This window comes from Chiloscyllium plagiosum, unplaced genomic scaffold (assembly GCF_037043375.1).
Source record: "Chiloscyllium plagiosum isolate Xiang-an unplaced genomic scaffold, Cpla_swu_hap1 HiC_scaffold_1, whole genome shotgun sequence".
NCBI classification, from domain to species: Eukaryota; Metazoa; Chordata; class Chondrichthyes; order Orectolobiformes; family Hemiscylliidae; genus Chiloscyllium; species Chiloscyllium plagiosum.
Window position 1 is genome coordinate 117,857,765 of NW_028270139.1, and position 23,619 is coordinate 117,881,383.

Below are 23,619 nucleotides of genomic sequence, written 5' to 3' on the forward strand. Positions count from 1 at the left end.
GTTGTGGTCTGACGATGGAGGAGTCCAAAGACCTGCATATCCTTGGTGGAGTGGGAGGGGGAATTGAAATGTTGAGCCACAGGGTGGTTGGGTTGGTTGGTCCGGGTGTCCCAGAGGTGTTCTCTGAAACGCTCCGCAAGTAGCCGGCCTGTCTCCCCAATATAGAGGAGGCCACATCGGGTGCAGAGGATGCAATAGATGATATGTGTGGAGGTGCAGGTGAATCTGTGGCGGATATGGAAGTTTCCTTTGGGGCCTTGGAGGGAGGTGAGGGGGGAGGTGTGGGCGCAAGTCTTGCACCTCCTGCGGTTGCAGGGGAAGGTGCCGGGAGTGGAGGTTGGGTTGGTGGGGGGTGTGGATCTGACGAGGGAGTCACGGAGGGAGTGGTCTTTATGGAATGCTGATAGGGGAGGGGAGGGAAATATATCCTTGGTGGTGGGGTCCGTTTGGAGGTAGCGGAAATGACGGCGGATGATGCGCTGTACATGGAGATTGGTGGGGTGGTAGGTGAGGACCAGTGGGGTTCTGTCCTGGTGGTGGTTGGAGGGGCGGGGTTCAAGGGCGGAGGAGCGGGAAGTGGAAGAGATGCGGTGGAGGGCATCGTCGACCACGTCGGGGGGGAAATTGCGGTCCTTGAAGAAGGAGGCCATCTGGGTTGTGCGTTTTTGGAACTGGTCCTCCTGGGAACTGGTCCCTTAATCTGAGGCTATTCCCTTTAGTTCTAGACTCTCCCATGAGGGGAAGCATCCACTTTAGAGTCCTGTACATTTCAATGACAGCACATCTCAATCTGCTAAATTGGAATGAATCCCAAGCTTTTTTACCTTTATTCAAAAGACAATCTCTCTCTACTGGGTATCATCCTCGTGAACTTTCTCTGATCTGCCTCCAATGAAATGATAGCTTTTCTTAGATAAGAGGACCAAAACTATTCACAGTTCTCCAATGTGGTCTCACTAGCACCTTGTTGCAGTAAGACTTCTCTACGCTTGAAATAAGGGCCATTCCATTAGCCTTGTCAATTACCTGCTGCACCTATTTGCTAACTTGCTGTGTTTCATGCACAAGCACGCTCAAGTTATTTTGTGTTGCAGCTTTCTGCAGTTTTTCTCCATTTAAATAATGTTCTGTTCTTTTGTTCTCCCTTTCAATGTGTACATCTTCACATTTTCCCATGTTACACTCTATTTGCTAACTTTTTGCCCACTTACTTAACCTATCAACATCTCTCAGTAATCTGTTAGTATTCCTCTCTCAACTTGGCTTTACACCCATTTTTATGTTGCCTACAAATTTGACTACAATACATTTGCTACTTTCCTCCAAGTGACTAATACATACTGTAAACAGTTGTGGTCCCAGCACTGATCCCTGTGGAGTTCTATTGTCACAGGTTGCCAACCTGAAAACAAATACCTTTATCCCCAACTCTGTTTCTTGCCCATTCACCAATTTGCAATCCATGCCAATATATTATCTCCAACACTATGGATTCTTATGAATTAACCTTTTGTGAAGTATGTTCTCAAAGTCCAAACACAACACATCTACCTGTTAATTAATCAACTCTGGTTGAGACTGCTTCAAAAATCTCTGATAAATAGTCAGACACTTTTCCTTTCATGAAGCTATGCTGACTCTGCTGTTTTTTCTTAATAACTTTATCCAATACTTTTCCAACAATAAATGTGAGGCTAATTGGCATATCTGATTTTACCTCCATCCCTTATTGAATAGGGATGTCACATTGGCAGTTTTCCAATCTTCTGGTACTTCTCAAGAATCCTCAGATTTTCTGGAAAATTACAACAAATGCATCCACTATCTATTTAGCTACCTCTTTTGGGATCCTAGGATGTAAACCATCAGGACCAGTTTATTTTTCTGACATAAGATGTATCAAAATTACCTTGCTTAATGTGCCTACCTTGAACAAATCTTTGTCTGCTATAGAAAATAATGCAAGTGAGCAATGTAGTATACGAGTGTCAGTGTTAGTGTGAAGCCAAGTTGGATGTCTCAGAAACAGGCTAACAGTATAAAATAATGCATCTTTTTGACTGTCCACAGTGAGCAATATACCAACTGTGGTCAATCAGCCTATGCTTTCAAAATTCATAACTTAGTGTCAAAAAATGAGATGTAATTTTGATATTGGACATCATTGACTAAATAATTGTAACTGTATTACAGAATTACACTAGAAACCAATTTGAAATTATTTGTTTGGCTTGCAATGTGACTCATTTTTACATTCTAGAAGCTACATTTATTTTCACTGAAGGTCCTATTCTTCACAGGCAAATGGAATATGTTCATTTTGCACCTTATTCATTGAGTAAAGTGTTATGGATATAACCAATCCTGGTTGCATCCCCATGGCAATAATCTAACCAATCAGAATCTACCAAACGATTTGAAATCGATAAATTAACAAAACAGTTCACAAATCTTGCTGTATCTTCAACCAAATGTAGTCCAAGCAATCAGCATGGATTCTTCTCATACTGAATAGAAGTTGTTTTTTGTTACATTTCAGGTCTGATAAGTACAAGATGAAAAGCTTCAATTTCATGTGTCTTCTTAGTAATGTTTAATAGTACTACCAAGCAATTATATTAAAAAGTTATTGGTTGTTGTCTGATTCATAGGAGCATAGGAACTGTTGAGCAGGAGTCATTCAGCTCTTATGGCCTGCTCTACTATTCTAGATCATGGCTGGAAATGTGTTGCTGGAAAAGCGCAGCAGGTCAGGCAGCATCCAGGGAACAGGAGAATCGACGTTTCGGGCATAAGCCCTTCTTCCTGAAGAAGGGCTTATGCCCGAAACGTCGATTCTCCTGTTCCCTGGATGCTGCCTGACCTGCTGCGCTTTTCTAGCAACACATTTCCAGCTCTGATCTCCAGCATTTGCAGACCTCACTTTCTCCTCAAAGATATTCTAGATCATGGCTGATCACCTACTCGAACTCCATATTACTGCGCTATTCTCATAGTATCATTAGCAAATAGAAATCTATCTTCAATTTACTTGATGAATAAGCTTCTCCTCCCTGCTGGGACAGAGAATTCCACAGTTTCATAGAATCCCCACAGTGTGGAAACAGCCCATTTGACCCAACAACTACACACTGAGCCTCCAAAGAGTAACCCACCCAGGCCCATTCCCCTACCACTCTACAATTACCCTTGCCTTATGCACCTAGCCGACAAATCTCAGAACACTAGGGGCAATTTAGCATGGCCAATTCACCTAACCTGCACATCTTTTGGATTGTGGAAGGAAACTGGAGCATCCAGAGAAAACCCACGCAGACACGGGGAAAATGTGTAAACTCCACAAAGGCTGTCACCTGAGGTTGGGATTGAACCCAAGTCCCTGCCACGGTGAAGCAGCAGTGCTAACCACTGAGCTACCATGCGATCCATGATGCACCACCCTTTGAGTGAAAACAAAATCTCCTTATCCCAGGCTTAAATGGCTTGCCCTTATTTTTTGCAACTGTGTCGTCTGTTTCCAGAAGCCATAGCCAGGTGAAGCATCCTTTCTGCATCTATTCTGACTATTCCTTTAAAAAGTTAAAAGTTCTATGAGTTTCTTCTAAAAGTTTCTCTGCTCATTCTTCTAAACTGCAGCAAATAAAGATACAATCTCTTTATTATTAGTCCAACTCTTTGGCAAATTTATCCTTCCTTAGGCAAAGGAACTGGAACAGCACAAAATACTCCACATGCATTCTGACCAGTATTCTGTCTAATTGAAGCAATAATTCTTTGCTGTTGTATTCAAATCCTGTTGCGATAAAGGTTAACATATTGTTTGCCTTCTGGTTGCTTGCTGCAACTTCATTCTAGCTTTCATTGATTTACTATCAAGGACATCTAGGTAGCATTTTCTCTCATTTTCATCCTAGCTGAACTGGCCTTAAAGGCCCATCTGCAGCAGTGACTTCCAGAACTGGGAATCACTGTTACAATCAACATGCTGCCACTGATTGCTGTGTATGGAAGACTGGAATAGCTATGTACACATGCAGCTGTGCAGCTGAAAGGGAGTGTTGCATCTTGGTTCCTTTGGACATCAATATTTTCCAATCTCACACCATTTTAGAAATTTTACTCATCTTTGTTCTATCTACCAAGATGGATAATCTCACAGTTATAAATCTCTTAGGTCCAAATTCTCCATGACTAACATTTCCAACAAGTTTTGTATGATTAACAAACTTGGTAATATTACAATGGGCTCCCACATCTAAATTATTGATATAGATATGAACAGCTGGGGCCCAAGGCACTGATCCTTGTGGTAACTTATTGACAATAACCTTGGTTGGTTGGCTTAGTTAGCTGGACCGACAGGAGGATGGAAGAACACAGCAAGCCAGGCAGCATCAGGAGGTGGAAACGTCAACGTTTCGGGAGTAACCCTTCTTCAGTACTGGGAATGGGTGTGGGGGAGCTGCAGATAAAGGGAGTGGCAGGGGCAGGATGATAAAGTGGGAATCGGTGAAGACATGGCTGGTCAATGAGAGGAATGAATCCGGTTGGTGGCAGGGAGGAATGGAAGGGAGAGAGAGGGGCTGGGAAGGGAGTCGGAGGATGGGAAGGAGCTTATTTGACATTGAGTACTGCAATGTTGAGTCCTCCAGGCTGTAGGCTGCCCAGGCGGAGATGAGGTGTTGTTCCTCTAATTTGTGGTTTGGTTCGTTGTGGCAATGGAGGAGGCCAAGGATGGTCATGTCAGAAAGGGAGTGGGAAGGGGAATTCAAATGGGCATTGACAGAGAGGATACTGGTCGGCCGCTGCAGGCCCAGCTGAGATGCTGAGCGAACTGTTCCCTAAGTTTATGTTTGATCTCCCTGATGTGGAGAAGATCACATTGGGAGCACCTGATGCAGTAAACTAGGTTGGAAGAGAGGCAGGTGAATCTTTGTCTCACCTGGAAGGACTGTTTGGGGCCCTGGGTGGAGGTGAGGGGGGTTGTGTACTGGCAAGTTTTGCATCTTTTCTGGTTGCAGGGGAAGGTACCTGGAGGTTCGGAGGGGTTCGTGAGGAGAGTGGCGCAAAACAAGGACTATCAAAGCGAACGGTCCTTGCAGAAGGCAGAGAGGAGTGGGGAGGGGAAGAGGTACTGGGGTCTAGTTGGAGTTGACAGAAGTGTTTAAGGATGATGCATTGGATGCAGAGACTGGTGGAGTGGTAGGTAAGGACCAGGGGGACTCTGTCATTATTGTGTAGGCGGGGGCTTCAGAGCAGTGGAACGGGGAATGGAGGTGGTGCGGTCACGGGCTGTCTGGATGATGGAGGGAAAGCATGTTGTTCGAAATAGGTGGATATCTTGGATGCTCGCGAGTGGAATGTCTCCTCATGCAAGCAGATGCAGCGGAGGTGAAGGAATTGGGAGAATGGGATGGAGTTCTTGCAGGATACTGGGTGTGAGGAAGTGTAGTCCAGGTAGTTATGCGAGTCTGTGGGTTTGTAGTAAATGTCCATCTGGAGACAGTCACTGCAGATGGAAATGGAGAGGTCAAGAAGGGGGAGGGAGGTGTCCGAGATGGACCAAGTCAATTTGAAGGCGGGGTGGAAATTGTGGGCAAAGTCGATGGACTACTCCAGTTCAGCCTGGGTGCAGGACACTGCACTGATGCAGTCATCCCTGTAACAGCAGAAGAGTTGGGGCACAGTGCCTGTGTAGGTAATGAAGAGGGAGTGTTCTACATAGCAAGTATCCCTCCCAGTATCTTCCCCTGGTACCTTCCCCTACATCCAAAATAGATGCAAAATCTATCAGTACACCACCCCCCACCTCCATCCAGGGCCCTAAGCAGTCCTTCCAGGTGAGACAGGGGTTCACCTGCCTCTCTTCTAACCTAGTTTAGTGCATCAGGTGCTCCCGATGTGGTCTTCTCTGCATCAGGGAGACCGAACGTAAACTCAGGGAATGGATCAACAAGCATCTCAGCCAGGCCCACAGGGGCCATCTGGACCTCCTAGTCACTGCCCTTCCCACTCCCTTTCTGATATGATCAACCTTGGCCTCCTCAATTGCCACAATGAACCAAACCACATATTGGAGGAACACCACCTCACCTACCACCTGGGCAGCCTATAGTCCAGAGGACTCAACATTGAGTACGGCAATTTCAAATAACCTCCCTTCCCATCCCCTGACTCCTTTCCCAGCCCCTCCCTCTCCCTTCCACTCCTCCCAGTCACCTACTGGATTCATTCCTCCCATTGACCAGGTTGTACCCTTCTACCTGTCTTCACCTAGCCCCACTTCACCATCCTGCCCCCGCCACCCCTTTTATCTGCAGCTCCCCTTAAACCCTCTCCCAGTCCTGAAGAAAGGTTACACCCGAAACGTTGCCTTCTCCACCTCCTAATGTTGCCGGGCTTGCTGTGTTCTTCCAGCCTCCTGCCTGCCTACTTGGGATTTCAGCATGTGCAGTTTTTTTCCCTCTCTAACTTAGTTGACTGGACAGCTGAATTGCACTGGAGACAGTGAGGTCTGCAGATGATGGAGATGAGAGTTGAGAGTGTGTTGCTGGAAAAGCGCAACAGGTCAGGCAGATCCAAGGAGCAGGAAAATCAATGTTTTGGTCTTGAGCCCTTCATCAGGAATCAACTGAGTTACAATGCAGAGTGATGCCAACAGTGAGTGTGTAATTCCTACACCAGTAGAGGGAAAAATAACGGAATCTCCTTCTCAACCACTCCCCTTGCCTAAGGGATGGCGATCCTCAGGGTAAACTCCTCTCTAATGAGAGAGCAGCTCTATGGTATGGTAGGACTATTCCAATGTAAATTTTAATAACCTGAGAATGAACCATTTACTCATATTCTCTGCTTTATATGTGTTATCTAATCCTTAATCCAGCTAGTACATGATCACCAATGCTTATGATTTAATTTTGTTTTCTAACCTCTTGTGTGAGACTTCATCAAAAACCTTCTGAAAGTTCCAATGCACCATGTTCACTGGGTGACTCTTATTGACTTTGCTCATAACGTCGACCATAGTGTCTCGGGCCCTTGTTTAGCCGTGAGGGCTATGTCTGTCAGTTCCGGGGTCCCTAGCAGGAAAAATCCCGTATAAATATGGGTTTTGTTATGACTTGATATAATTCTATTTTGAACGCTTATTTGTTTATTTATTTACTTACCTTTTTCTTTTTTGCTCTCTTTTTGTTGTTGGTTATGTACTATACTGTAGTTTTTTTGTTAATATATAGAGATTTTCTTCTCATATTTTGTGTTTTAGTAGTTTGTAGAGTAGATTAGTAGCTAGCTTTTTTATATTGATATTGTCACTATTACTATTTTGCATTAGTTTTATAATTTTGAAATACACCTAAAAACTCTATCACATTTGTCAAACTGGATTTCCCTTTTTAAATTCATGTTGATTCTGTCCAATCAGACATTTATTTTCTATATTTCCAGTAATCACAGCCTTTCTCTTGGCTTTGTTTCATTTTATAATGCACCAAGTTGAGGTTGAGACTGGTTAGGTTATACACTTCTCCTGTTACATTGTGTATATCGTCTTGACAATAAATAATTCAGTATTGTTAAATAATTTGTGTTTGTTGTATTCTTTAGTGCTCCAAGGCTTATTCAAGTGAGTTTTTGGATACTTATGAAGCCCATCATATGGCAGTGGATGCCTTACACTGGAATACATTCCATCCAGAAATTTTCATTTCGTGTAGTTCTGATTGGACAGTGAAGATTTGGGATCACAATTTAAAGTAAGTGCAAATTGGGAAGGTGAATGCTGTACTGCATCATTGGACAAATGCACTGGATCTGAAACCATATCTCACTGATTAGAAAGGAATCTCAATCATTTTGCTTCAAAAATAAAACCAATGTAATTTGTGAAAATTAATAATATTTTATTTAGCTTCAGAATTTGCAATCTTTCCTGTTTATTTATTGTCATGAATTCACTCCAATGCCTCCTACTTTATCGCTCCTCTCTCCCCTTTGCAACCCCTCGCCACCACACTCCCCACCCTTTGCAATGTCACATCTCCCATTTTGCAGCTGCCCTTCCAACTTTGCAGCCTCACTGCTCCCCCCTTGGCCTCACTCATCCCTTTCCCCAACATTGTTCCCTACGCATTTAACTCTCCAGCCACACTCCTATCCTGACACTACCACTATTGTCCTCCAATCTTATTTCTGAACTCTTATCTTCTGAGCTTCCCAATGACAAACAGCGTATAGATAAGCTGAATAGCCAAGGTCTTTTCCCAGGGTAGGGGAATCCAAGACTAGAAGGCATAGGCTTAAGGTGTGAGCGGAAAAATTTAAAAGGGACACGAGAGAAAACTTTTTCATACCTAGAGTGGTGCATGTATGGAACGAGCTGCCAGTGGAAGTGTGAGAGGCAAATTGCAATACTTAAAAGACAGGTACATAGATAGGAAGGGTTTAAAAGGGGTATGGGCCAAACTAAGGCAAATGGAACTAGTTCAGTTTAGGAAACCCAGTAGGTGTAGACGAGTTGGATTGAAATGCCTATATCCATGCTGTTTGACTCTATGACTTAATGACTCTGTAACTAGATAAGGTAGCAAGGATCAAGGTCCCATTGTACTTGGAGATAACCTTCTTCACTGTCTACTACATCACCAATTTTGGTGTCATCTGCAAACTTACTAGCCATGCCTCCTATGTTCAAATCCAAATCGTTTATATAAATGACAAAAAGCAGTGGACCCAGCACTGATCCTTGTGGCACTCCACTGGTCACAGGACTCCAGTCTGAAAAGCAACCCTCCTCCACTACCCTCATCCTTCTACCTTTGAGCCAGTTCTGTATCCAAATGGCTAGTTCTCCCTGTATTCCATGTAATCTAACCTTGATAAGTACTCTACCATGAGGAGCCTTGTTGTACGTACGCCTTACTGAAGTCCATATAGATCACATCTGCCACTCTGCCCTCATCAATCCACTTTGTTACTTCTTCAAAAAACTCAATGAAATTGGTGAAACATGATTTCCCACGCATAACATCATGTTGACTATCTCTAATTAGACCTTGCCTTTCCAAATACACGTAAATCCTGTCCCTTAGGAACCTCACCAACAACTTGTCCATCACTGATGTCAGGCTCACCGGTGTATAGTTCCCTGGCTTGTCCTTACCACCTTTCTTAAATAATGGTGCCACGTTAGCCAATCTCCATTCTTCTGGCACCTCACCTGCGGCTGTTAATGATACAAATATCTCAGCAAGGGGCCCAGCAATCACTTCTTTAGCTTCCTGCAGAGTTCTAGTGTACACCTGATCAGGTCCCAGGGATTTATCCACTTTTATGCATTTTAAGCCATCCAGCACCTCTCCTCTGTAATATGGACATTTTTCAAGATGTCTCTATCTATTTCCCTACATTCCATATCTTCCATATCCTTGTCCACAGTAAACACTGATGCAAAATACTCATTTAGTATCTCCCCCATCTCCTCTGGTTCCACACATAGGCAGTCTTGCTGTTCATTAAGGGGCCGTATTATCTTCACGGTTAGTCTTTTGTCCTTAATGTATTTTTAGAATCCCTTTGGATTCTCCTTAACCCTATTTATCCAAGTTATCTCATGACACCTTTTTGCCCTCCTGACTCCCTTCTTGTGTATACTTCTATTGCCTTTATACTCTTCCAGGGATTTACTCAATCTCTGGTGTCTATACCTGGTATATGCTACATTTTTCTTGACCAAAACCACCATTCCCTACATCTACCAGTCTTGTCCTTCACCCTAACAGGAGCATACTGTCTCTGGACGCTGGTTATTTCCTTTTTGGAGACTTCCCATTTTTCCAGCTGTCTCTTTTCCAGTGAATATCGCCCCCAATGAACTTTTGAAAGTTCTTGCCTTCCTCCAATTTAGAACTTTAACTTTTAGATCCAGTCTATTCTTTTCTGTCAATATTTTAGAACTAGCAGAATTATGGTCCCTTGCCCCAAAGTGCTCCCCCACTGACACCTCAGCCACCGGCCCTGCCTTATTTCCACCTTGAAGTGCAAGTTCATAGCTCCTTGAAAGTGGAGTTGCAAGTAGATAGGATAGTGAAGAAGGCGTTTGGTCTGCTTTCTTTTATTGGTCAGAGTACTGAGTACAGGAGTTGGGAGGTCATGTTGCGGCTGTACAGGACATTGGTTAGGCCACTGTTGGAGTATTGCGTGCAGTTCTGGTCTCCTTCCTATCAGAAAGATGTTGTGAAACTTGAAAGGGTTCAGAAAAGATTTACAAGGGTGTTGCCAGGGTTGGAGGATTTGAGCTATAGGGAGAGGCTGAACAGGCTGGAGCTGTTTTCCCTGGAGCGACGGAGGCTGAGGGGTGACCTTATAGAGGTTTACAAGATTATGAGGGGCATGGATAGGGTAAATAGACAAATTATTTTCCTGGAATCGGGGAGTCCAGAACTAGAGGGCATAGGTTTAGGGTGAGAGGGGAAAGATATAAAAGAGGCCTATGGGGCAACTTTTTCACACAGAGGGTGGTACATGTGTGAAATGAGCTGCCAGAGGAAGTGGTGGAGGCTGGTACAATTGCAACATTTAAGAGGCGTTTGGATGGGTATATGAATAGGAAGGGTTTGGAGGGATATGGGCTGGGTGCTGGCAGGTGGGACTAGATTGAGTTGAGATATCTGGTCGGCATGGACGGGTTGGACCGAAGGGTCTGTTTCCATGCTGTACATCTCTATGACTCTAATAGGTCAAGTTTTTCTCCTCCTCTGGTAGATCTATCCACATTTTGAATCAGAAAATGTTCTTGTGCACACTTACCAGATTCTTCTCCATCCAAGCCCTTAACACTCTGGCAGTTCCAGTCTATGTTTGGAAAGTTAAAATCCACTATCATTACCACTCTATTATTCTTACAGTTAACTGAGATCTCCCTAAAGATTTGTTTCTCAATTTGCCACTGCCTATTGGGGGGTCTATGTGCAATCCCAATAAGGTAATATCCCTTTCTTGTTTCTCAGTTCCACCCAAATACCTTCCCTGGACGTACTCCCAGGAATATCCTCTCTAAGTACAGCTGTAATGTTATTCTTAATCAAAAATGCCAAACACCCTCCTCTCTTGACCCCCATTCTATCCTTCCTATAGCATCTATACCCTGGAACATTAAGCTGTCAGTCCTGACTTATATCTCCGTAATCACTATTATATTCCAGTCCCACATTTACAACTATGCCCTCAGTTGATGTGCCTTACCTGTGAGGCCTTTTACGTTGAAATAAATGCAGTGTAATTTGTCAGGCCTACCTCAGTCCCTGCTTTGTTTCTGCCTGCTCTGACTGTTTGACTTGCTTCTTTTCCTAACCGCACCAGTCTAGGACTGATCCCCTTTCTCATTATCTCCCTCGGTCCCACCCCATCTCTCTCACACACACACACACACACACACACACACACACACACACACACACACACACACACACACACACACACACACACACACACACACACACCCCCTTACTAGCTCTAGCAAATCTCCCTTCTAGTATATTAGTCTCATTCCAATGCAGGTGTAATCCATCCTTCTTATACAAGTCAGTTCTACCCTAGAAGAGATTCCAATGAACCAAAATATAAATTATTTTCCCCTGCCCCAGCTGCTCAGCCATGCATTCATCTTCTAGGTCAAGTTGGCAAAAGGAGGGAGAAAGTGTTGGGTATTCTAAAAGGCATTAAGGTGGCCAAGTCACCAGGTCCGGATGGGATCTATCGCAGGTTATTGAGGGAAGCATGAGAGGAAATGACTGTGACTTTAACAGATAACTTATCAGCATCCTTGAACAATGGGGACATCCCAGAGGACTGGAGAATTGCTAATGTTGTCCCCTTATTTAAGAAAGGTAGTAGGGATAATCCAGATAATTATAGACCTGTGAGCCTGACATCAGTGGGAGGGAAGCTGCTGGAAAAGATAATAAGGGATAGGATATATACCCATTTGGAAGAAAATGGGCTCATCAGTGATAGGAAGCATGGTTTTGTGCTGGGAAGGTTATGTCTTACCAACTTAATAGAATTCTTTGAAGAGGTGACAAAGTTGGTTGATGAGGGAAGGGGTGTAGATGTCATGTATATGAACTTTAGTAAGGCATTTGGCAAGGTTCCCCATGGTAGGCTGATGGAGAAGGTGAAGTTGCATGGGGTCCAGGGGGTTCTAGCTAGGTGAATAGGTGAATGAACTGGTTGGGCAACAGAAGACAGAGAGTAGTAGTGGAAGGGAGCTTCTCAAAATGGAGACCTGTGAGTAGTGGTGTTCCACAGGGATCCGTGCTGGGACATTTGTTGTCTGTGATATACATCAATAATTTGGAGGAAGGTGTAGGTTGCCTCATTAGCAAGTTTTCAGATGACAGTAAGATTGATGGGGTAGCAGATAGTGAAGGGGACTATCAGAGAATACAGCAGAATATAGATAGATTGGAGAATGGGCAGAAAAATGGCAGATGGAGTTCAATCTAGACAAATGTGAGGTGATGCATTTTGGAAGATCCAATTCAAGAGCGAACAATACAGTAAATGGAAAAGTCCTGAAGAAAATTGATGTACTGGGTGTTCCGGTCCATTGTTCCCTGAAGGTGGCAACGCAGATCAGTAGAGTGGTCAAGAAGGCATATGGTGTTATGTTACAGTTCTATAAGACTTTGGTTCAGCCACATTTGGAATACTGTGTGCAATTCTGATCACTACATTACCAAAAAAATGATGCTTTGGAGAGGGTGCAGAGGAGGTTCACCCGGATGTTGTCTGGTATGGAGGTTGCTAGCTATGAGGAGAGGTTGAGTAGATTAGGATTATTTTTATTGGAAAGACGGAGGTTGAGAGGGGACCTGATTGAGGCCTACAAAATCTTGAGAGGTGTAGACAGGGTGGATTGCAAGAAACCTTTCTCCCAGAGTGAAGGACTCAGTTACTAGGGATCACAAGTTCAAAGTGAGAGGGGAGATGCTTAGGGGAGATATGCGCAGAAAGCTCTTCACACAGAGGGTGGTGGGTACCTGGAATGCATTGCCAGTGGAGGTGATAAGGTTGAGAACGATAATGTCATTTAAGGCACATGCATGGGCAGGGAGCAAAGGGATACAGATCCTTTAAAAACAGGCAGCAAGTTTAGATAGAGGATCTGGATTGATGCGGGCTTGGAGGGCCGAAGGGCCTGTTCCTGTGCTGTAATTTTCCTTGTTCTTTATTCTCTATCCTCCTATTCTTACTCTCACTAGCTCGTGAAGTAATCCAGATACTACTACACTCAAGGATCTACTTTTTAACCTCCTGCCTAATTTACTATCATTTTGTATAAGAAAGCTATTAAACAAAGAATAACCCCATTTACAAAAATGTATTTACATAGTATTTCACAAAATCTGTCTGAATATAAAAGAAGAAATGAAGTTTTAAAACTTAGTGAAAGATACTGCTAAGAAAGAATGCTATGAATGACTACTACAAGAACCCAGCCAACCCAAGAAATATACTACTAGTTTATTATAAAGTCACATTATTTTAATGATGGTTGATGTGTATTTTCCTTCAGGAACCCAATGTTCACGTTTGATCTTAATGCACCAGTCGGCGATGTTACTTGGTCACCGTACTCTTCAACTGTGTTTGCTGCCGTTACTACAAATGGAAAGGTAATTATATAGTAATAATAAAAACAAAGAACTGTGGATGTTGGAAATCTAAAACAAACAGAAAATGCTGGAGAAACTCAGCAGTTCTAGCAGCGTATGTTGAGAGAGAAGCAGAGTTAAATGTAGGGGAATGGGTCTGGGTGGGTGCGCTTCGGCGAGTCGGTGTGGGCTTGTTGGGCCGAAGGGCCTGTTTCCACACTGTAAGTAATCTAATCTAATGTTTCGAGTCCAGTGACACTTCATCAGAACGCTCTGCTGAAGGGTCACTGGACTCAAAATATTAACCATGCTTTTCTCTCTACATACGCTGCCAGATCTTCTGAATGTTTCTACCACACTGTGTAATGAAAAAGATATTTGCATTTATTTATATTATGAAAGATCTTTTTCCATGCCAGGCTCAATTAATTATTCAAATTTTATATAGTTACTATCTTAAAGATACAAGCAGGTTGTTATTCCAATTTGATGACTGGATAAACAGTGCTGGAGAACAGAAATATTTAATTCTGTAATTTCAGTATCAAATGTAATTATTGGCATGATGTACACTGAAGCTTCTTGATCAATGTCTGGATATTCCTGAATTGGTGTAACATCAATGTTACAACATCTAGGGAAAGAGAGAAGTTCAGAGGGAAAAAGAGTTCTGATTTAAGAGAAAGGTGGGCAGATTTATAACTTTGACTGAAGTTGACTGGAAACTATTCAGATAAAATCTTGTTCTTTTGATATCAATGTGGAGTTAGGGATAAAAGCGGGCCAGTGTTTCTTTTTCAAAAGATGGCATTCTTCTTAGCCAATTACATGTTAATGTGAGGGTACAACACCAAACTAAATGGGCAGGTGGTCTGGTGGTTCTGTCCCCTGCCATGATCGTCTGGAATCAACTTTCAGGCAACATATTTAAAAGGCATCTGGATAGTATTTCACTTCCTGCAACCCAAGATCCTCACTTACCATCTGTTCATCACCCTAACCCATTGTGGAGAGATCAGAGACTTGGGAAAAAGGAACGACATGATTTATCAACACCTCCCTAAAAGGCCGATATCAGGTTGAAAAACACTGCAAAAAAGTTTTCAGCAACTTAAAGGGTTTTCAAATGTTTGTCTCCCATTTATTTAAAATGGTAATTAAAATAGTGAATGCTAGAAAAATTCCAGTGATTCATTGTAATGTGTTACAATTTGGTTGAAATTCTAAACACAATGGGATGTTATTCTACATGCTGTTTTGTGATATATGATACAAAAGAGATGAAAATAAGTTAAGAGGCAAGAAATCCTTTATATGTTTCATCAACTGCCAGCAGTAAATGCTCTTCAGCAGGTCTTTCACTGCCCACATATGTGGGTGGCAGGAATGATTGGATCATGTAATATATAAAACAAAATATCATCAGTCTCTCAAGTTCTGGTTAAAGTTGGGTGGGGATCAAGCCTAAAACCTCATCTGCTTTGACGAAATGCAGTTCAAACTAACACAAAATTACTTCTTTCACAAACATGTCAAGGATAGTAGAACAACATTTTGATGCAGTCTTATAGATAGCTACACTTAAATGACATAAGATGCTAGTTTTATGTGATTTGAAGAACTATAATTTTCACTTTCACTGTTTTCTCTTCCCTTAACTACCAGAATTTGGATATTTTTTCTAACAAGAATACTGAGACATAAATAATAGAAGTAGGATTAGACCAGGAAAAAGAATTACTAGTAGTACTGTTTGCTTCAGCAAGGTTTCATAGTTTAATCATATTGGCCGGGTGCAGATTTGTCCAGCAACACAAAGATTAAAAGCTATTGTGTTCCTTGGAGAAATTGTGCAATTGAATTTGAACAATAAGCAATTTTATATGTTTCTTAAGAGACAGTACAACCTTAATTACAAAGGAAAGCCAACGAAATGTAATAAGGTGACATTATGGACAGCAGGTTAATTCAATGATATTTCTTGGGAAACAGTATTGTCATACGCGCATTATCGTCTCATACTTGTGGTTCAAGGTTAGTCAGAATAGTCAGTTAATGTCTTATGATTCATATTATGAAGACTTCATTGTCTGCTTTATATTTTAATTCAGCTAGCTCAGCAAAGCAGAAATGCAGCTTCCAACCATTTTAGCACAATATTAACCTGAAGCCATTTTGTTATGTTACTTTATATTGAAAAGCCATTTTGTGGTTAATAAAAGCTAGCATAGATTTGTTGCTCCTGACAACAGCCTAAATCCAGATTTTAGATCCTCAGGTGCATTAAGTATAAGAGGTGGGAGGCTATGTTGCAGATGTACAGGACATTAGTTTGGCCACTTTTGGAGTATTGCATGCAATTCTGGTCACCCTCCTACAGGAAGGATGTTATGAAATTTGAAAGGATTCAGAAAAGGTTTACGAGGATGTTGCCAGGGTTGGAGGGTTTGAGCTCTAGGGAGAAGCTGAATAGGCTGCGACTATTTTCCGTGGGTTGTCGGAGCCTGAATGGTGACCTTATAGAGATTTATAAAATCATGAGGGGCATGGACAGGGTGAGTAGACAAGATCATTTCCCCAGGGTGGTTGAGTCCAAAATGAGAGGGCATGGGTTTAAGGTGAGAGGGAAAGATTTAAAAGGGATCTAAGGGGCAACTTTTTCATGCAGAGGATGGTGCATGTATGGAATGAGCTGCCAGAGGAACTGGTGGAGGCTGGTACAAATACAACATTTAAAAAGCATCTGAATGGGTATATGAAGAGGAATGGTTTAGAGGGATATGGGCCAAATGCTGACAAATGGGACAAGACTTATATTGAATATCTGGTTGGCATGGACAAGTTGAACCGAAGGACTGTTTCCATGCTGTATATCTCTGTGACTGTATGACTAACAGGTGATTCAGAATCTCCTCAGTTCATGGACTAAAACAAAGTTAAAAAAAGAATGAGGAGAGGGACTGGTGTGCAAAAGGAGTTTTAGACTGAGTAGGTTCTGTGGCTACGTTCATGCCTGGGTGTCCTTGGAGAGGGAGTACACAGTGTCCACCAATACCCTTGATGCCTTTCTAGATATAAGGAAAGAATTTGAACTGAGTATCAGAGAGCTATGTAGCACTGTACCACAGTGATAGTGAGAAGTGGGTACTGCAAATGCTGGAGATCAGAGTCAAGATTAGAGTTGTGCTGGAAAAGCACAGCAGTCAGGCAGCATCCGAGGAGCAGGAAAATCGATGTTTCAGGAATGATGATATTGACCCTGGTGATAGTGACCCTACCTTTGAGCCAGAAGTCCTGGATTCAAGTCAAACCTGCTTGGGAGGTGTTGAATGACAGTTGCGGACAGGTCGATCAAAAAATATTAAGACTGAGTAGGAGAACTCTTGTGGTGCAAGAGAAAGCCTGGTTCAAGACCCACCTGCTCCAGAGGCGTGTCATGACACATCTGAGCAGATTGATGAAAAATATCTGAGGACTGAGGCTCTATTTTGATTTAGCCCTCACCCCCTCCCCCTACCTTTCCCTCACCTTTGATGATTCACTCCAATCGGCCAAATGGCCTCTTTCTTCTTCAAATCATTTCTGTAATGTGGTGCTTCATTCAGGAGAATTTTATTGATTAGCATCTTTCCAATCCAATGAGAAAGGCATTGGTGGATCTGGTTCTGGCAACTGTGATAATTCAACTGGATTAACTGATAGTACAGAATAATTTAGTAGAAGCTGATCAGTTTTTTAAATAGCAGTTATTTATTGAAAATGGTCAGGAGAAATCTTGAGCAAAAACTAATTAATTGCAGTAGACTCAATTTTATTGGGATGAGACATTCTTGATGGAAAATTAATCAAGAATAATTAGCACGTTTTTGTTAAGGGGAGGTCATGTCTGACCAACCTGATTGAATCTTTTGAAGAGGTAACTTTAGGTAAGATAAGAGCCAATGGGATCCAAGGAAATTTGGCAATTTGGAACCAGAATTGGGCTGAGTGGCAGGAAGCAGTCGGTGATGGTGATGGTCAAAGGGTATTTTTGTGACTGAAGCCTATGTTCTCAGAGATAAGTGTTTGGGCCCTTGTTGGTTTTGGTTCATATAATTTAGACTTGAGTATAGGAGGGTTGATTTGTAAGTTTCAGATGATATGATAATTGGATAGTATATAGTGAGGAGGATAGCCTTAGGTTACAGGAAGATATAGACAGGCCAGTCAGATGGGCTGATCGGTGGCAAATAGAAGTCAATCCAGATAAGTGTGAGGTGCTGCACTTGAGAAGGACAAACAAGGAAGGGAATATATGATGGATGGTAAGGCCCTGGAAAGTATTGAGAATCAGAAGGATGTTCATGTGTCTGTCCACCGGTACAGTAAGGTAGCAAGGACAGGCAGATAAAGTGGTTAAGAACACAAGAACGTAAGAAATAGGAGCAGGCCATCTGGTCTCTCTAGCCTGCTCCGCCATTCAAAAAGATCATGGCTGATCTTTTTGTGGACTCAGCTCCATTTACCCACCCTCTTACCATAACACTTAATTCATTTACTGTTCAAATACCTATTTATCTTTGGCTTAAAAATGAGGTGGCCTCAACGTGGGCAGGGAATTCCGCATTCACAACCTTTTGAGTGAAGATATTCCTCCTCAACACAGTACTAAATCTGTTCCCCTTATGCCTGTGCTCCCCAGTTCTAGTTTCACCTACCAGTGAAACAACATCCCTGCTTCTATCTTATCTATTCCCTTAATAATTTTACATATTTTAATAAGATCTCCCCTCATTCTTCTATATTCCAATGAGTATAATTCCAGTCTACTCAGCCTGTCCTCACAAGCCAACCCTCTCAACTCCAAAATCAACCTAGTGAACCTCCTTTGCTCCCCCGCTCCAATACTTTCTCAGGTAAGGAGACCAAAACTGTACATAATACCCCAGGTGTGGCCTCACTAGCACTCATACAGCTGCAGAATAATCTCCCTATTTTTAAACTCAATCCCTCTTAAAGCATATGGGGTATTCACCTTTATTAGCTGAGACATGGAGTTGAATAGAAGGGAGCTTATGCTGAACATGTATAAAATGATGATTAGGACACAGTTAGAGAATTGCATGCAGTTCTGGAATCCATATTATAGGAGAGACATGATTGCACTTGAGAGATGGCAGAGAAGATTTATGAGGATGTTATCTGGGGTGGACAGTTTTAGTTTTGAGAGAGGGACTGGATAAACTTGGATTGTTTTCCTTGGAGCAGAGGAAATTGAGGGGTGAAAAGATGGAGTTGTAGAAAAGTGTGGGGGACAGGAAGAATATTTTCCCCTTTGTGAAGAGATCAATGTTTAGGGAACATAGATTTAACATAAGGGGGAAGGAGGTTTTGAGGGGAAAGGAGGAAAAATGAATTTGCCTCGTTGGAATCTCGAATTCATTGTCTGCAAGGGTTGTAAACCTTCGTAACAGTTAAGTATTTAGATGTGCACTTGTAAATGCTAAAGCACAGGCCAAGAGATGGAAAATGGGATTAGAAGAGTTAGGCGCTTGTTTTTAACCAGCACAAACTTAGTGGGCAAAAGGGCCTTTTTCTGTGCTGTAAACCTCTGACAGAACTGTAACGGGCAAAACTAACACAATAATTAACTTTCCTTAAAGAGGGCATCGTTGAAATACAATCCCGTGAGAGAGAAAGGTAGAGATTCAAAATTAAATCTGCCTGGAAGATAAGAGATAAAGATTAAGGTGAAGTAGAAGAAGGGTGCGTCCGACAGAGGTCATGTTGATAATAAAAATGAGAATGTAGAAAATTCAGAGGGAATGTAACAGAAAATAAAAGCAAAGATATTAAATAATGTTCACATCTAAAATAAGAAATGATCCCAAAATAGTCTTCTATAAACAAATGGATTGTAAAAAATGTATGAAGAGAAGGGCGACCCATTTTTGGTTTCTACTCAGTCCTATCTTTGAAGCAAATGAGGATACTTACGACGTCACAATGAAAGAAAATAGTTAAGAAACTGAATGGACTAGTAGTGAACAACGAGGAGATATTAAAGGCTGTCTGTGGTTAAAGTTTGTATGTCACAAGGACCAGATAGGATGCATCCAAGGGGACTGAGGGAAGTAAAGGTGGAAATTGTAGAGGTCCACACCATAATCTTCTAACCCTGCTGATGGAGTTACATAAGAGACGAAAGAACTGCAAATGTTGCACCCTTGTTCTAAAACAAGCTTAGTGATATGGTTTAGTCTTGAGGGGGAGTAACTTAACTCGCTGATATGGGGACTCTAGTTAAGGGAATTACTGGCTAGGTTGAATTTCATTGGTGAGAGAGAGGCTAGGGAATAGCATTTCTGGAGGAGAAGATCACATTTACATTTGTGGTGATCTGAGCCATGCCTGGTGATCCCAATATTAACAACAACTGGTCAAAATCTAGAATGGAGTCAAATAGGCATTTGCTGTCTCTGAAACTGAGACATAGATTTCCTGTGGGGAGGGTATACAGGTACTAGGCATGCAAGTCTGCACCTCCTAAAACAGTGCCTTGTCTATCCAGCAAACAAAAGGATAAACTTTCCGTTTGTAATCTGAAATGCAAGGAACATGTGCTCTGACAAGTTCAAAAAAATGTACTCCATAGCAAATGTGCAGAAAGATGGAGGGACTGACTGAGAGTCACACAAAATTGGTGTCATCATTGCTGTTCTACAAGACACCAGATTAGCTGAAACAGTCTTTTTTTGTGAAGCAATGACATGGAAAGAGTGCTGAAGACTACTGTAATCACGTAATAGGCTTTGCAGTGAGCAAGTGGTTGGCACAATCAGTTGAGTACAATCGTGAAATTAATTTTAATGGTCTTTCCAAGAAGGATGTTAGAAACAATATTTGGCAAAATATTAGGTATGGAGTATTGTTCACAAGATCAAACTGGCAAAATAGTACCTTTATGAAAGGCTGCTGCTGGTATTCCAAAAGAAGGAGCATTTTTGGAAGCAGAAGATTTCTTATCAATGATGGGGGCCTGGAATTTGCCCATGATTGCCTCACTTTAGGAAGATGCTTTGAGGTTTCTTAAGACCATGCTTCAGAAGACTTGCTCAAGGTCATCCTTCTGTAGAGGCTGTAGTACAATATGCCTGAGTGGATGCGAGATTGAAGTTCATACAATACTTCAAGTCTACAGGTCATAGAAACAAATAAGAAGGCACTGTTAGCCTTCAAGAAGCCTGCGAAGTTTAAACCAGAAGTCTTAAAGCTGAAACCAGAACTCTTAACCTATCTAGAGGCACTTTGCTTTCAGTCTGCTATCTGCAAGTTGGCATTTAAAGCAAAGAGATAAACTTCTGAGCACTTTAGACATGCTGTTAACAAATTGCTGCAGATCAAAAAACTTTGAGAGTGGCACAGAAATAGTTTATAATGTTATTCATAAATCTTCAAAGATTTATTGCAACCTTGAATATAGTTGGAAAATGGGGGCAAAATAGACCGATTTCAGGATACATAACCCATAACCCAAAATATGGCAACATAGCTCACCCAGTCTTAGGCTGAGCAATATTCAGGTGTACCTGTTGGCAGCTTAAAACAACTTTCTAGCTATTTGAATATATTAGTATGGAGCTAAAAGCCTATATGTACTTTTCTGTACCTATCTTTTGAACATAACTTAGAGACAACACATTTTACTTCGTTTTAACTGTTTATACAACACCAGATGACTTTAATATATTATTAACAAGGTACAATATTTTTATGAGATTACACATTGAGGCATGGGAAGGTAATGCATAAATATTGTCATGGACTTGGAAAACTGAATGGCCTACTTCAGAGCTACAAATACTTCATAATGCCTTGTAATTTTGTAAAGCTTAGAGTAAGTCTAAAATAAAGATATGCATGTTTTTCTACAGTGTAATGATATTTGGAATAGTCTCTAAGCTAAAAGTAATGCAGGGTTAATTCAGTTCTACATAGAGAAATGATGAAAAGCAAATTAAGACTCCATTTCAGAGTTATAAGGATAGGGTTGGGAGATGATTAAATTCCAAAAGATTAAAGAGTCTTCTCTTACAACATAATAACTATGCAGAATAAAATCCAGTTATGTTGTGTTGGTTAATTATTTTGATAGATAAAAAGCAAGTATGACTAGGATTAAGATTATCATTCTGCTGAGAATATGGAATTTGCCATCTGTGGAAAGTAACTTTGGGAATGGAGCTAGAGATGAGGATTAAAATTGGAGTGAACATTAACCACTTTCTGAGCTCGGAAGAAATCACAGAATCACTAAAATGCTACAGCACTGAACAAGGCCTTTTCATCCAGCATGTGTATCATCCTCACTGAAGAAGCAATTTACGTGAAATAAAACAAAGCTGTGGATGCTGAAGATCTAAACAAACAAAAACCAGGAATTGCTGGAGAAACTCAGCAGGTCTGGCAGCATCCAGAGAGAGACGCAAAGTTAACGTTTTGTCAGAAGAAGGGTCACTGAACTCAAACTGTAAACTGTTTCTCTCCACAGATGCTGCTAGACCTGCTGAGTTTCTCCAGCAATTTTTTTTTGTCTGTTTAAGTAATTTACCTATAGTTCTACTTCCTGTTCTTCTTCCCAATTCTGTGCATTTTCTTTATCAAATCATAAATCAAATTCCGTCTTAAATCCCTCAATTTAACCTGCCTCGATCAAACTGAAAACAATACACTCCAGGTCCCAAACACACACAGTGAAAATGTTTTTCCTTCGGAAACAGAATGTTCCCATTTGCAATTAAAATGTTTTGTTGAGTGAGATTCATGGCACCTGGTCTGCAAGGCTCACAGAGACTTTTATCATGTAATCTTCTGCTCTTCACCTCATTAACTATGCAACACAGCTGTTTTGCATCCTTCTCAAAATCTCAGGACGAAACATCAAAATTTTCGCCACTGCCAAGAACTTGCAACATTTACGCAGCTGATACCATGTTTAAAACCCAGCTGCCCTATACACCCTGTAAGCTAGAAACTGCTTCCCAGCATGCTCGTGCTGGACCATTGTGACACAAAAAGTAAAATTTATACCCCAATTCGTGAACAGGGACGCAGAGTTGCTGACAGATGGGGTGGCGGACTGGAGGCCCCATCCTTTGGCCATCTGATTGGTGCAGGAGGAAATGCCATCAGACCCAGTTAGCCTCAACCATAAAGCAGGGAGGAGAAAGTGAGGACTGCAGATGCTGGAGATCAGAATCGAGAGTGAGTTGCTGGGAAAGCACAGCAGATCTGGCAGCATCTGAGGAGCAGGAGAAGTGACATTTCCTGATGAAGAGCTTATACCTGAAATGTCGATTCTCCTACTCCTCGGATGCTACCTGACTTGCTGTGCTTATCCATAGGGCAGCCCACATTAGTGCTGTGGAGGAGGATGCCCAGATGTACAAGAAAAAGCACAATGATGTTTTGTGCACTACAAGGGCAGGAAACACCATTTTCTCCATTACCTCACACTGACAGAGCCACCTCTCACTCTGCCTCTGCCACTGAGCATATATCTCACCAAATTCATAAACTGCAAATCTCACTATTACATGCATCATGTCCATTCAGTGTCTCTTAGCTACCTGATCTTCCAAATTGTTAACCGATCTTGTCCTCTCCACTTCCTGCTCACTCACTGGGGACACACAACTCCTGCTCATGTATCACCATTAATAGCTCTTCCATCCAATTCATCATACTCAATTCCTCCTTTAATGTTTTAATGGAGGAAAAATTGGCCACACCCAAACTGATGTCTGCACAGCACCCCAACAGACCCACCTATGGTCCTTGTTATACTTCACCTGCAGGCCTGACAGTGTCCTAACACCAAGAATGCAAGCACTTGCCTCCGGACACTGGAATGACCAAAAGATTGATTGACTATGGCCAACACCCTAGCTTGGAATCGGACAAACGTCTTGATTGTGTGGCA

At 41.9% G+C, this 23,619-nt stretch overlaps 1 protein-coding gene across 3 annotated transcripts in view; it reads left to right on the top strand.

Annotated features, from left to right (window-relative positions):
* dnai1.2 (dynein, axonemal, intermediate chain 1, paralog 2) overlaps nt 1–23,619 on the top strand; it is a 294,979-nt gene that overhangs the window by 173,988 nt on the left and 97,372 nt on the right. For all 3 annotated transcript variants that reach the window (XR_015757982.1, XM_087990134.1, XM_043683992.2), the window contains 2 exons: nt 7,609–7,757; nt 13,580–13,679. Coding sequence is in view for 2 of the 3 variants with exons in the window: in XM_087990134.1 (XP_087846260.1) it covers nt 7,609–7,757; nt 13,580–13,679 (249 nt within the window). In the remaining variant the exon portion in view is untranslated. The remainder of the gene's footprint in view (nt 1–7,608; nt 7,758–13,579; nt 13,680–23,619) is intronic.